This window comes from Lutra lutra, chromosome 4 (genome assembly GCF_902655055.1).
Source record: "Lutra lutra chromosome 4, mLutLut1.2, whole genome shotgun sequence".
NCBI classification, from domain to species: Eukaryota; Metazoa; Chordata; class Mammalia; order Carnivora; family Mustelidae; genus Lutra; species Lutra lutra.
The window spans coordinates 125,811,274-125,826,218 of NC_062281.1; the positions used below are offsets into that span (position 1 = coordinate 125,811,274).

A 14,945-nucleotide genomic window follows, 5' to 3' on the forward strand; every position below is an offset into this window, starting at 1 on the left:
TCTAAATCTTGACATGTGGTGAGGAAGAATGTCTCTGGCACAGAAGAGTATGATTAACCTCCCTGGGGTGTCCTACATATTACAGAACACAATGCAAAAACCCCCAGTACTCACAGGCAGAGAGCTTGTAGAGCTGCATGTGTAGGGGATCGGTAACGAAATCCACAGGTGCCCCGGCATCTCGCCCCATGAGTCACACTCCGTGTAATCCAAAAATATCCCTCCAACCAAACCAGAGGCTTGAGAATTAGACCTGCGAGCCCCACTTCAGGGCCTGTTGCCTCTGAGGACACCCCCACTAACCCTGGCTCACGCACAGCCTCATCCTCCCCTGGGAAAGCCCCCGCAGTACTGCTCTCAAGCCTTAAGATCTTCTGCGCATTCCACTTGTAAACAGTATGACTGAAACATAAGTGGAAGATCGAGGCTGTTTGGAAATCTTAAATTCAGCCTGCAGCCTGGGAGCAATCTTTGTCACTTCTGAAAGCATTGTAGCATTTGAAGCAAACAGAAAAATAATTTCCATCCTAGTGAAGACCTAGCATTTCATTCCCAAAGGACTAAGCTGAAGCAAATGCTTTTAAATTCTAATCGGTATAGTAAATGAGATCAGTGTGTTCTCTTGTCATAGACTGGTGAATCTTGGTTTTGTTCCGAGGACTGGTTAGTTGTTACGCTCTCAGATTTCTCTGAACCCAAATGTGATTCATTAGAACTGCACGTGTTCACCTTTTGGGCCCTATTTCTTCATTAGTAACAGAAACGTGGGAAGGAATCATGTGACGAGGGCATTTTCATCAGTATCATTATTCTGGAATCAGTGAGCTGTGTGAATGCCAGTGGTGTTTGAAGCAGAGTTGCTCCGGTGGGCCATACTTCCTGCTGGACAGTAACCTTGCCGTGCATTTGTGTCTCCAGATCACCTTTGACAATAAAGCTCACAGTGGCAAGATCAAGATCTATTTTGACAGTGAAGCTAAAATTGAAGAATGTAAAGACTTGAACATATCTGGTTCTAGTAAGTATGTTACCTGCTTGCTCATGATGGACCATGGATGATTTTTAACACATTATTTTGAGGTTGGGGGTATTTAAGTGGTGATGGGAAGAAAGAGCTCCAGAAAACTCTTGAGCATTCAGTCCTCTGCGGTATATCCTAGAGCTTTGCCTTTTTGTTCCGTTTCAGCAGGTGTTGACTGCACATGTCTTAGGAGAGGCCGTGTTCCCAGTCCTTAGGGCCAGTTTCTAGAGCCAGACTGCCTGGGTCTTGGTTTTAGTCACTATGCATGTGATCTTGAACAAATTACTTAACCTGTCTATTTCTTAGTACCTTTCTCTATAAAATGAGGGTGACGATAGTACCTACCTTCCAGGATGTTGAGTATTAAATGAATTGCATCAAGGAAAGCACCAAACACGAGTTGGCATATAATAATTGCTAGGCACTACGGAAAAAGAAAGGAAATGCCTCAGGAGAGACGTTGACATGACTGTGAAATCTAAGTGGTGGAGGTAGAAAGGGATGAGGATAAAGAAGCAATGGTTAACTTTGGGGGTAGAGTGAGGAATAAAAACCAGCAGTGATTTTTGGAGAAGGTATGCTTTGAGCCAAGTGTTTGACAATGGACAGAGATCAAAACCTTGGAGGTCAGAGAGCAGCCTGTACAAACACTGAGTGGTTTACTCAGTTGTTACTCGGAAAACACCACAGGTTCATCCACAGGTTAAAATGGTTTTTGTGGGACTTTTTAATGAGGTGGTCGTGATGGTGTTAATAATGGATCGTCAGTATTTTTTTTATTTAAATCTAATGAATTAACATAATATACTACTGAAATATGAAATGAATGAAATGAATGAATGAAAAATGAAATAACATAATGTACTACTAGTTTCAGAAGTCAGTTTTTTTTTTTAAGATTTATTTATTATTTGAAAGAGAGAGGGAGAAAGCATGAGTGAGTGGGTGGGAGGGACAGAGGGCGAGAGAGAGTCTCAGGCAGATCACAGAGCAGGGCTCGATTCCTCAACCCTGAGATCATGATCTGAGCGGAAATCAAGACAAGCAGAAATCAAGTGACTGAGCCACTCAGGTGCCCCAGATTGTCAGTATCTTTTCCATTAAAAAATAATAAAAAAAATTTTTTTTAAATCAGAGATAGAAAGAGAGAGCACAAGCAGGGAGAGCAGCAGGCAGAGGGAGAAGCAGACTCCCCGCTGAGCAAGGAGCCTGATGTGGGACTCTATCCAGGACCCTGCAGTCATGACCCGAGCCAAAGGCAGACTTTAGTGGGCTGAGCCACCCAGGTGTCCCTTGTCAGTATTTTTTAATTTACCAGTTTTGTTGAAGTGAATTTGCCTTTGATCAGATTATTAGAACCAAAGAAAATATAAAATACCTGTGGTTTTTTAACTGTTTTAGATTTATTTTAATCTAGATTTGTGTGTGGCCCGGGGCTGTTTGGTTATATAATATATCCCAATGATTCTGAAGGTTTGGTTTTAGTATTTCCATTAACTGACTCAAGGCTCTGATCAGCATAGACAGTTTTAGTTTCTTTCTGTTTGAAAGTGGTTCCTATTTCCCAGCAGAGACACCCCCCGGCCCAAGAAACACACAGATCACATGCATATTTGGCAAGTCCAAGTGTAGATTCAGCTATTTAAGGTGAGAAAAGCTAACCTTTGTCGCATGTGATATGTGGTTTGGAATAGTCATTCTGACTGAAAGAGTTAGTGGGTCAAATGTGTTGCCAGAACCTGGTTTCCTTTACGCCCACAGGGCTGCTAGGTTGTTGGGGAGTTTTTGGTGCCTGTTCTCAGAAGAGAGGAGCTCTGGCTCCCTTCTGTGGCCAATGAAGAGAAACACAAACCTCACAGACCACTGAGTAGAAACATGAACATTCATCTTTCTCCCAGACCTGTGTCCTAAGTAACCAGATTCTGTTACTAGGAGAATATGAATTTTACATGATGTGACGTGAAAACCTTAAAAGCTGAAGTTTGGAAACCAGCTTAGGAAGTGGATTTTTTTTTCCCCCATCTATGGAAGCTGTCTGGTGGATGGATTGAAAGTGGGAGAAAGGCAAGGGTGACATCTGGTGGGATCTATGTGCTATTTCCAGAAAGTTCTGAGGCTCCTTCAAGTCCGTATTCTTACCCTGAGGTTTTTCTCTTCCTCTTGTCATTACCTGTGTTATCTCAGGAAGAATGATGAAGGATCGTCCATCTTCACACACAAACCTCACATTGCCTTTTATGACTTCTAATACCCATCCCCAAGTGTGCCACTCATCTTCACTTTAACTGGATTTTATAAACATAGGAAGGAAGGTATGAGGGGCTGAAGACGGTAGGGACTGGTGGGCAAGATCCCCCACTAAGGGGTGATTTCCCAAGTGTCACAGGGAAAGAGCGGTTCGCAAGCAGGGGAAGCCCTGGGTTAGAGGCCCTCAGGTGGACAGTGGCAGTTAGTGCAGGACTCCTCAGGACCTCCAGGAGGAGGGGTGGTGTGTATGACTTCCTTAACCAGGTTGGCAGGGGCATCTCTCTGGATTAGTGTTTTATAACCAAAATTTAAGAAATGTTCCTATGGCAGGAATATAGATTCAATGGAGTAAGAAAACAATTGCAACATTCATAAAATTCGTTTTTTTTTAGCACACCAACTAGTCTTTTCAATAGATAAAATTAAAACAGAATATGAGAGAGAGACAGACAAACCAGGAAATGGGCTCTTTTTTCAAAATTTTTTATTTTTTAAGATTTTTTAAGATTATTTGAGAGAGAGAGCAGGGGGGAGGGGCAGAGGAAGAAGGAGAGAGTCCTGAGCAGACTCCAACACTGGGCTCGATCTCGTGACCCTGAGTTCATAACCTGAGTTGAAACCAAGATTTGGACAAACTGAGAGTCAGACACTTAACTGACTGTGCCACCCAGGCGGGTGTTGTATAACTATGTCGTACACCTGAAACTAATATTACACAGTATGCTAACCAACTGGAATTAAAAAAAAAATAAAAAGATGTCTGAAGCTAATATGACAACAATAATAAGGAGAACAAAGCCTGAATATGAGACTGGTTTGTCTGTTAGGGTGGGTGGTTTATCCTTCTAGATATGGGCCTCCATTTCCCCATTTGTAAATAAGACCCAACACAAGTAATCATAGAGATTTTGTTCTGGTTATATGCCAGCAAGGAAAGTACTAGATGCTGTCCTTGTGTTTCATAAGGTTTTCAGGCCCATCTTCCCAAGCACCATACCTATTCCCTCTGTCCCATCCCATGGCTCCGACAGGCAGGCAGATAGACAGACAGACATAGATAGATAGATGGATTGGAAGGAAAGAAAGAAAGAAAGTCTTGGGTTCTGGTTACGTTATGTTGTTACCTACCCATCAGATGATATCTCAAGATAACTAAAACTACATAGTTATAAAACGGCCATAAGTAAATGTAAGTGCTAGGTGCTAGGTGCTGTTCTAACAAGCATTTGACGCGGATTATTTCACCTGGTGTCCTGACAGCCCATGAAGAAGGTACAGTAGGCTCTGTTTTGTAGTGGAGGCATCTAAAACTTCGCAAGGCTCAGTAATTCGCTCAGTGAACTACATTTACTAGCTGGCGCTGCTCATAACCCACAGGATGAGCTGTTTTGCCCTCAGACTGACTGGCCACTGTTGCTCACACCCTTGAATTATTAAATCCATGGACACTTGGTCTTTTTGTTAAAGGCCTTTTTTGTAGAGGGCTCTGCTTTATAATCCCCGCCCCACCCCGAGTGCCCCACCGAAGGTCGCCTGTCCTCAGTGCCATTCTCCTCTCCCTTGGCCCTTCTCAGTCTACTTCCTAAGCTCAGCTCCTCCCACAATTCCCCACATTGCGGCCCCTCCTCCCGTCCTTCCTAGTCCCTGTTCCCCTCTGTGGTCTCAGTGGCCATGTCCGCACCCATGGCTTTAACTGCCACCAATTCGTCCTCTCTTGTCGTGAACATCCAGACTGAGCTCAGTTCACTCAAGACAGAAAATCAGGAGTCGCTCTTGGATGGTCCTTTTCTCTTACTGCTTAGGTCCCTCTGGAGACCTTGGCCTCTCACAGCTCTGTGCCTTCTCTCCCTCTGCATGTAACGAGCTCAGACCTTCACGGGTTCTAACTTGAGTTATTCAGTAGTTTTCTCATGTTCCGGAGGCTCTGGATTCCTCTGTAAGCATTCTGAAGCATCGGGAAAGCACAGACACCATAGTGTTGAGCAAATGTATGTGGTCCCTGCTTCCTAGGGTCAGTCATTTGGTGGGGAAGATAGACCGACTGGTGATATCCAGTAGGAAGCACTGGAAATGCTGTTCTTTCCCTGGGACTCTTCCAGGGGCTTTAGTCTATGAACTTGTTTCATCCTCACAACTGCCCTGTGGTGGAGGGGTTTTTTTTTCCTACCTTTTTTTTTTTTTTGGACGAGACATCTGAGGCAACTTCCCCAAAGCTCCACAGCTTCTGAGCGCAGACCTGAGATTCAGACCCAGCTCATGAGGCTCCCGAGACTGTCCTTCCTGTTCTGCCCTGTCTCTGTGTCCCTTGATGTGCTGTTTTGGAAGGTGTGTGTACTTGTGCACAGTGCTCTGAAAGAGTATAGGAGGGGGCTGATATGGATGGGAATCTAGGGAATTCTCTTCTGAGGAGGAAAATATTTCATCTGAAACCCAAAGCTGAAAAAGAAGAATTTAATTTGAAGGGTGGGAAGGGCCCTGCTCCAGGCAGAGGGATCAGCCCTTGCAAAGTCCCTGAGGCAAGAGAGAAAGGAAACCTGATCAGAGCAGGGACAGAGGAACAACAGTGTGGCCTCAAGGTCGAGAAGGTGGGGAGAGAGGAAGGACAGGTACCGAAGCTGCAGAAATGGGCAGGGGACCAGGCGTTGGGAAAGCGACCATCAGGTCTCAGAGGAGCTGGGGTTCCAGGTGCATATTCCTCCAGTATACTCCCCCGTGCTATGGTGAATTCCACCACAAAAATGTGGTCACTGTTGTTCTTACTTCCATTCCAAGGGGCTCTTTGCCTCATGCGCAGAAGCAGCTCATGGGATTAGCACTATTTACTGGTCAGGTACACAGTAAGGTTGAGAAGCAGAAATGGATTCTGAGGAGTGGTGTTTTAAATTAGTCCCTCACGGGCGCCTGGGTGGCTCAGTGTGTTAAAGCCTCTGCCTTTGGCTCAGGTCATGATCCCAAGGTCCTGGGATCGAGCCCCACATCAGGCTCTCTGCTCGGCAGGGAGCCTGCTTACCCCGCACCACGCCTGCAACCCCCCCCCCTGCCCCCGCCTACTTGTGATCTCTGTCAAATAAATAAATAAAATCTTAAAAAAAATAAATTGTTCCCTCATCGATGGAGAACTTGGTGTTTGTGCTTTTATGAAAAAGAACTCAAGAGTATGTCCCTTTTGCCTCTTTTGAATAGAGCCCAAAGGGACCACCCTCTATTGAGTTCTAGCCCATTGAAAATATTTTTAGTACTTGTAGCAGAGAGTTTATATGTTTTTAAATGTACAGTTCTTAACATCAGGGAATGTTTCACCTTATGTAAAGACTTCTGAATGAATGCAGTGTGATTTGTTTCTGATGTTCAAGCATTTATCATTTGAACTTCTCTTCAGACTGCCATTCTGTTTGGAAATTATTCCCAAGTAACATGAATTTGACATTTGAATTCTGTTTCTGTTCCGCAGTTCAGAAAAATACTCAGTATGTCCTGGTGTTTGATGCATTTGTCATTGTGATTTGCTTGGCGTCTCTTATTCTGTGCACAAGATCCATTGTTCTAGCTCTCAGGTTACGCAAGGTAAGTGTGTGTTCGAGTGTGCTCTCTCCCTTCTTGGCCTCCGCCCTGTTTGTCCAGACCGTGGACCCTTGATGTTGGGTCATCCTGCCCTTTCTGGAGCTCTCAACTAGATTGGATTCCTTTGAATGGTTGCCGCCCCGCCACAAGGCATTAATCAGCCTGAGGTGTGGAGGGTGAGTTAAGGGCTCCCGACGTGTCAGGTGGGATCAGATAATTATCCTGCTTAAAACTGAGCTACTAGGCACAAGTGCACAGTGGTGAACTCTCAAGCTTTTGAATGTTTCCAGAATAAATGAGAGACCCTTTTAAATTCAGGAGCGATCTTAAAAACAAAGTAATAGCATGTGTGGGTTTCATCTTTTGTCTTTAAATCAGAGTTCATTTTGACAGGGAGGCATGGCAAATGGGTTATAATGAAGCATAAAATACTTTATTCTATTTTTATAAATAGTTTAAAAATTCTCTCCTGAGCTTCATTTTACCTTTTTACCCTCCAAGTTCTCTAGAATGTATACTTCAGCTTCCCACAAATCTTATTCTGGGTTGTGGCATGCGATTAAATGCAGACTGGGGTCAGGGGGAAAAGGAAGTCATCTGTTGTGGATACCATTTGGAGCAAGAAAATAGTCTACACTCTAGTTTTCTTATTCTTGACCTTTGTTGACTTATAATGTAAATATCCACTTCTCCTGCCTGTCCCCCAAGCCTCTTGACATTCTGAATCCAAGCTCAGGGTCCTGGGTCTGCCAGAGTTAGGGGCCATATCATTGGGAGTCATATTGACTCCCACCATCGGGTACACACATTCTGGAGCCAGGCTGCTGGGTCCAGACCGTGGCCTAGCCTTTCTGTGCCTGAGTTCCCTCTTCTGGAGATAGGCCTGATTCATGGGGTTGTCAGAATGAATGAGATGGTAACAGGTAAAATATTGGGAATGTCCTGAGTGTTATGTATTATGACAGGAGTCTCTTGGTGTTAGAGCATAACCCTCTGATGTGTGAGTTAACTTAGCAGGTACTGGAATGCTGACTTATAGCTTTGGTAGGTTATGGGAGAAAGCGGGGGCCATAACCGTCACCCTTGATGTGGCTCCATCCAGTTGGGAAAGGTAACACCACGTCACTTTACAGGCAAGAGCACTGTATTGCGCCTGTCTTCTCCTTCCAGAGGGCAGTGTGGTTTATAAGAAATGCTTTTTAAAATGTTTGCCACAGAGATTTCTAGATTTCTTCCTGGAGAAGTACAGGCGACGAGTGTGTGACGCCGACCAGTGGGAGTTCATCAATGGATGGTATATCCTGGTGATTATCAGCGACCTAATGACAGTAATTGGATCCATATTAAAAATGGAAATTAAGGCAAAGGTGAGGGGCAACGCATTTTAATCTTCGATTCTTTCCATCCTTCTGGGTGACCCCAGGCGCTTTGAGATATAAAATCCTTATGGAGACTATCTGAGTCTCGTATTTTCTCTTCTCACATCCATATAACCGAAGCTTCCTCTGACTTCATTCCTCATCAAGGGAACATGTGAAAACCATTGTTCTGTGGAAGGTAACATTCCTATGAGTCTCCGCCAGAGACTCAGCAGCACCTTCAGAGTAGGAACTGAAGTTTGAGAAGCTTGGCAGTTTGGGTGGGCTTCATTTTTTTTTTTTTCAAGTTGCAGAAGAAGCAGCTGGCACATGAACCAATCATATCAGGAGCCAGTAGTGACTCTCCAGGACAGATGGGTGCTCTGGGAGGGGAGTGAGGGCAGGAGTGTTGAGTGACCACAAAGCACCTGATGTTCTCTTGTGGTTGTTAGTTGATTTGATCTCATGACTCCATCTTGCCTCCTCCTCCATCCGGCTCTTTCCCCCTGTGTGCTGCCAGCCGGCAGGTCTCACCCCCTTTACCTTGTGACCACCTACCGTGCCTCCCTCCTCTCCACTCTGACTACTCTGGCTCCCTTCAGGTTATCTTCCTTTCTGGCCTGGACGCTACAACAGTCCCCGCACTGGCTTTCCTGCCTTCCACCTTCTATGCCTCAGACCCATCCACACCACTGTCAGACTCATTTTTCTCGAAGTATGGAAACCTTCTGCCTCACAGGGCCCCCACTGGGATGCAGTGGCCTCCCTTCAGCATGGCCTCTCGGGTCCTCATTCTCTTGCTCTGCTTCCTTCCTTGTCCTAGCTCTCCTGAACCCATCAGTCTTCCTCACCAGGACATCCTGCCCACCCTTGGCCTTGGGTCTTTGATCAGCCTTTGTCCGTTGACCTACAGTGCCCCCCTGCAGCCTGTCCTCCAGGCCCAGCTCCATTCTGGTGTCACACCACGGAAAGCGATTGTGACAAGCGGGCGTTGTGGCTCTCGTTGCACTTACCATATTAAGTTAGAGCTGTGCTTTTGTGCGTTTGTCTCCTCAGGGAGACCTAGAAGTCCTCAAGAGCAGGCATTGGGTTAGCAAATCATGTTGGAGCTTTCCTTCGAAAATAGCCGAGTGGTATTGTTTGGTATTTACCAAGCACTATCACCTTATATTCTTTAATGCCTGGGTCAGTAGTCAGGGCAATTTCTCTTTCAGGATATTGTTTGAACAGAAACTCAATTCAACCAATTCAAACACAGAGAGGAAATGAGAGACACATTTGGAATTGGGCTGTTTTCTTCTTCAGTGTACAGCGCTTGGTGTCACCTGAGAGAGGCAGGCAGTCCATTCTCTTCCAAGACCATACTTTTCGATTTAAAGTGAGATTAACAAGCTGAGTGGAGTGGAATGTCTTGCTCACGTCTATTTTTTTCATGCCTTAGAACCTCACAAATTACGATCTGTGCAGCATTTTGCTCGGGACGTCTACGCTTTTTGTCTGGGTTGGCGTAATCAGATACCTGGGGTACTTCCAAGCATATAACGTAAGCATGTGGCCTTGGGTAGGGCACGGGGACTGAGGCTCATTTCTTCACTGGGTCCTGGTAAGCCACTGTTTAATTCCCTCATCCTGTTGATTTTTATTTCAGGTGCTCATTTTAACGATGCAAGCCTCACTGCCCAAAGTTCTTCGCTTCTGCGCTTGCGCTGGTATGATCTACCTGGGCTACACGTTCTGTGGCTGGATTGTCTTAGGACCGTATCACGACAAGGTGTGTAGTCCCGATTCTTCCTGCTGCACGTTAGGCACTCAGAGCCCTTCCAGGAGGGCTCCCCATGCTGCCCTGCTTCCCACTTAGCACCAGCAGGTACCCTCCAAGTCAGTAAGACATATGTTCGCATCGGTTTTCTTTGCCTTTTCAGGACACTGTGGTGACTTGGGGATATCGAAACAAGAACTGTAGAGCTGTAACGAGAGGATACATTTCCTAGTTGTCAGGGACCGGCTTCAGGGGGCGCATAGTAGCCCAGCTGATCACCAGCTGAGAACTGTTTGGACACAAGATCGCTGTATTGAAAATGAAAATTAAATAAGGAAAATTATTACGGTAGTCTTCTCACCTAAAGTATTAGGGTTCTCATCCACATTAATTGAGAGAATGAAGGTAGACAAAGGCTGCCCAAAAGGACCGTCTTAGTTCTAGGGTTACAATGATAACACACGTCTTTGCAGGTGGTTTTGATTACAGTGTCATCTTCGTGCCTTATTAAAGATCAGTATCTGAATTCCAGGCTATCCGTGGGCTTCGCATCTCAGGGACACCAAAGTTACATTCAGATGTTCTAGTTTTTTTTTTTTTTTAAGATTTTATTTATTTATTTGACAGACAGAGATCACAAGTAGGCAGGGAGGCAGGCAGAGAGAGGAGGAAGCAGGCTCCCTGCAGAGCAGAGAGCCCAATGCAGGGCTTGATCCCAGGACCCTGGGATCATGACCTGAGCAGAAGGCAGAGGCTTTAACCCACTGAGCCACCCAGGTGCCCCCAGATGTTCTAGTTTTAAAATGATAAATTTGATTGATAGATGCCTCGGGAAATGAAATTCAGTAGGTATTGCTTTCAAACCAAAAAAAAAAAAAAAAGTAAAAGGAATTACTGCATCTTATCGTTTTCTTCCATGGGCCTCAGGCAGCTGGAACAACAGAAACAACACAATGACCAATGATAACTGGTAACCGCGGTTACCAGATGCCTGTATGTTGGGTACTATGCTAAGCATGGCTCTTATTTAATCTCTGCAGCCCAGGGACTGGGCTTGCCTTAGGTTCTCTGTAAGGAGAAAAGAGGTAAACACGCAAAGGGTGGTGTTGAAGCTTATAGAACAGCTCACCCTTAAGTTTAGAGCTTGATGGTTGCACTAAACAAAACATAATATCAAATCTCGTTTGCAAACTACTCACAGAAAGTGAGTAGTCCACAAGGTTCCAGCTTTCTGTGTCCTCATACTAAAATAAACCCTGTACCTTGACACACAGGCAGGTTTTCTCCTCTACATTTAACATGTCCAAAGAGAATGACTGTTTTACTATTTGAGCAACTGTATAATTAACAAAGTGACAAGCCCTGGGTTAATAGTAAATCTTGATAATCTTATTGCTCTTCCATTTCCATGCCACTGCTTTAAAGGTGACTCATGAGTAAAAATTGTGCTTTGATATAATCTCTCTGATCTGGCGAACTTACTGTCTTAGTGCCTAGGAAAATTTACATTTTTCTTCCTCTCCTGCCTCCCGCTCTGAATGCTTGTCCACATTTTTGTCACTAGGGGGCAGTGTTGCACCGTGTGGAATGAACACTGAGCCTGAGACTTGCATCTCCAATTCACTGGCTCCAAGGCCTCAGGTTGAGTGCTTCTGTCTCCTTTGCCCTCCATCTCCCTTACCCTACCATTATTCTGGAAGGTGATTAGATCATGTTGCTTGCATTTTGCTAAGAGGGCTACCATTCTAGAGCATTATATGCGAATAGATATAGTGCCCAAGTTCTCTACCTCTTGCTATGTCAACCCTCCCAGCAGCCCTGTGGGGAGATATTATATTTCTTTTACTGAAAATAGGGTTCTTAATATGTTAGTTTACCCGAGGTTATACAGCTAGTAAACGGCAGAGATAGGATTTACACCCAGGTTTGTCTGACCCCAATACACGTGCTTTGATCAATACCCTGTAGGGGTTTTCTTGGTATTGTCTAAAACAGATCCTTACAAAAGAGCATTTCATTTCATCTGTGAGAGGATAGCTGTGTAATCAGTCCTATTTCCCTCAATGTGTCGACCTTGAAGGAAACGATGTTATTTGCTTTGCGGGTCTGAGTGTGTTTTCATACGTTGGCTCTGTTCCTTTCAGAATCCAGGCGAGACTGGGTTGCTCTGACAGCACTGCAGTAAAAATATGAGAGCTCCAGAGGAGAGCCACAGCTGTCCTTTCCCATATTCTAGGAGCCACATTAAGAAAAGAAACCGATGAAGTGACTGAAGTTATGTATTTATTTAATTCAATATATCCAAAATATTAGTGTGTTACTTTATCAGGCAGTCAATATAAAACATCAAGAGACTCTCCATCCCCCCCCCCCCCCCCCCCCCCCCCCCCCCCCGTTTCTCAGTGCTTGGGAATCTGGTGTGTATCTTCTCCAGAGAGCAGCTCTCAGCCTGGACTAGTTGCTGTCGATCAGGTGCTCGGTCATCACATGTAGCTAGTGGCTGTCGTATTGTACAGGGCTCCTCCTGAGTTGTAGCTCCCACTCAGTGCCAGCCCTCTGTTTCTCCCCCAGAGGAGCAGAACGACAAGGGCTGCGTGGCAGGTCCATCAATGGCATCTATCTTTCATCTCTAGCCAGCCCGATATATTGGGGCAATGCACAGTTGAATTAATGCAGCAGATGCCTTAGTGGAAGCAGAAGACCTTCAGTCTGGTTCTGGACTTTTGTGCTTTTCTTCTCTACTTTGCTTCTTCTTCTTGGACTCTGAAGTTTAAAATGTTGACAGCGCCCTGCACCCCCTCCCCCTGCAAATTAATCCGGACTGTCTGAATTTTTAGATTTTGTCAGCCTCTGTTGAATCAGAAGACCTTTCGAATGACCTGAGGTCTTGAAAAGCAGGGCACCATGGCAAGCATTTTCTAGGATTTCTAAAATATAGCAACCTTGGATGTGGAAGCGATCTCTTCCTTTAAACCAAACACTCTAAGAGGAGGTGCCAGGAAAACTAGGTTCACACGGCGGTTTGATTGGTAGCAGGCCTCCCATATTTCAGCTTCCTGCTTTTCCGTCAGACATTGGATTTTGGTCTTTCCCGTCAGACATTGGATTTTGGTGGTTCAGCTAGAAGGGAGTAAAGGGACCAGTGTCCTGCCAACACTGATCCCAGCCCTAATGGACTTTGGCATGGCGCCCTTTCAAAATGTCTGGGCACGGAGGACTAGAGACTGTTGGTGTTTAATAATTCAAGATGAGGGTTGGAAGAACATTATTCTAATGCGGTTCTTCCATTTCCAGAGGACTTTTTCACTGTGAAGAATAAATCAGTCTTACCTCGTCCTCATTTTACAGACGACAAGACCAAGCCGTTGAAAAATCGTTGGACTTTGCTGATGGCCCGGGTAGAAGTTGGACAGAATCTACATGACATCCTCATGCTTTTAAGACTTCTCCTTGTAAACCAAGCTCTTCTCTTATTCAAAACAACAGTTATCCAGTTAAAATATTTCACCCTAAAGTTGCATGAGGTTCTCAGGACCAGCTCTCAAAGCAAATTTTTATGTCATTCTCTGTAATAAGGCACTGTAGGTTAAGTGTTCATTCAAATGAAAGTTCTTTGTGGCTCAGTCACAAAGTGTGGAACAAATGCTCCAGTTCTCACTCTGGTCCCATGGAACCTAGGGGAACTCTTTATGGAAATAACCATTTAATATTTACCAAGTGTACACCAAGTCTTGTCAGGTTCTTCTAGATTGAGTTCCCTGAGTGACTACGGCTCCTTGCTCTTTGCATTCCCCATGTCCAGCATGGTGTGTAGAATGTGGTAGAGGCTCGGCAAGTTTTTTAATGAACAAAGAACAGAGAGATAATAGCACCTGCTTTTTAGGGGCTTACAACTTCCTAAGAACCGGTACAATTCCCTCTAAATGTAGTATTTCTAGACTGGAAGCCCATGAGGCTCTTCTCCTTACCTTGGGTATTATTAAAGTTCACTCCTGCTGTGGATTTTGGCCACCAAAACTGACTGTGTGGTTCACAACCACTTCTTGTACAAAATGGCAAGCTGTGTATCACTTAACTTTATTGGGTCTCTTTTAAATTTCTGGTGGGTTAAAATAAGCCTCATGTGCATAAAGGAGAGGGTTACACTGGTTGTGAATAACATTAACATTGCGGCAGGTGTCACATCTAGGCTGATACACGTAACTGCACGGGAGACTGAGGAATGAATTTGATATGTACTCACCAACTGCCTATTTGCCCTTTTGGAACCTGAAGCGCAGACTGTTACGGGTTCTTGAAACTAAAGAAAGAACTTGACCAGAATCCAAAAGAATTATTAATGGTGCCAGCAGAGTTGTAATTCACATCCATAGAAACCAGCTTTGATTTCATTGTCTCAAGGCTGGTAGGGATGGAAAATATTTACTCTGAGAACTGCCCGTCTTACTGTTAAATAATCTGCATATTGTTAAGCGGTCACTCCCGTGGATGTTACCTCCACATCTCTGGGGAGACCAACTTCAGAGCTTCTCAGAGTTGTTGCTGATGTGCTGAAGGCATGGGCATGATCTCTGTGTGGGCTACATTTGTGTACTCTCCCTTGGTTACAGGCTTTACCCTGTGGGTTCAGTCATGGAGCAGGGAGGTTAGGACGTGGTGTGCGTTATCTAGTTGGGGTATGGAGAAGCATATAAACCGATGAGAAGACAAATGAGTCATTTCCTCGGTGGTTCTTACTGATCCAGGGAAGGGACTAGAGCCGCCAGGGCAGTCTGGCTTGAAGTGGACTTTGAAGTAACCCTTTAGTGTTGGCGTAATGGGATACACAGACAGGTGGGAGAGGAGGAGGGGAAGGAGGGCATCCCAGCAGGTGAAGAGAACACATCCACAAGGAAAAGAGAAAGAAGTGGGCCTGGTGTGTGGGCGCAGACAGGAGCAGGACGCTATTGACAGTGAGGAGAGGGGAAGAGGCCACGTGAAGAGGAGATGTATCCCAGCC

The 14,945-nt window shown here is 45.0% G+C and overlaps 1 protein-coding gene across 6 annotated transcripts in view; it reads left to right on the forward strand.

Annotated features, from left to right (window-relative positions):
* The window catches only part of MCOLN2 (mucolipin TRP cation channel 2), a 53,736-nt gene that overhangs the window by 30,876 nt on the left and 7,915 nt on the right, over positions 1-14,945 (forward strand). For all 6 annotated transcript variants that reach the window (XM_047727241.1, XM_047727243.1, XM_047727246.1 and 3 more), the window contains exons 7-11: positions 919-1,018; positions 6,720-6,832; positions 8,047-8,196; positions 9,629-9,730; positions 9,836-9,958. In XM_047727241.1, coding sequence (XP_047583197.1) covers positions 919-1,018; positions 6,720-6,832; positions 8,047-8,196; positions 9,629-9,730; positions 9,836-9,958 — 588 coding nt within the window. The remainder of the gene's footprint in view (positions 1-918; positions 1,019-6,719; positions 6,833-8,046; positions 8,197-9,628; positions 9,731-9,835; positions 9,959-14,945) is intronic.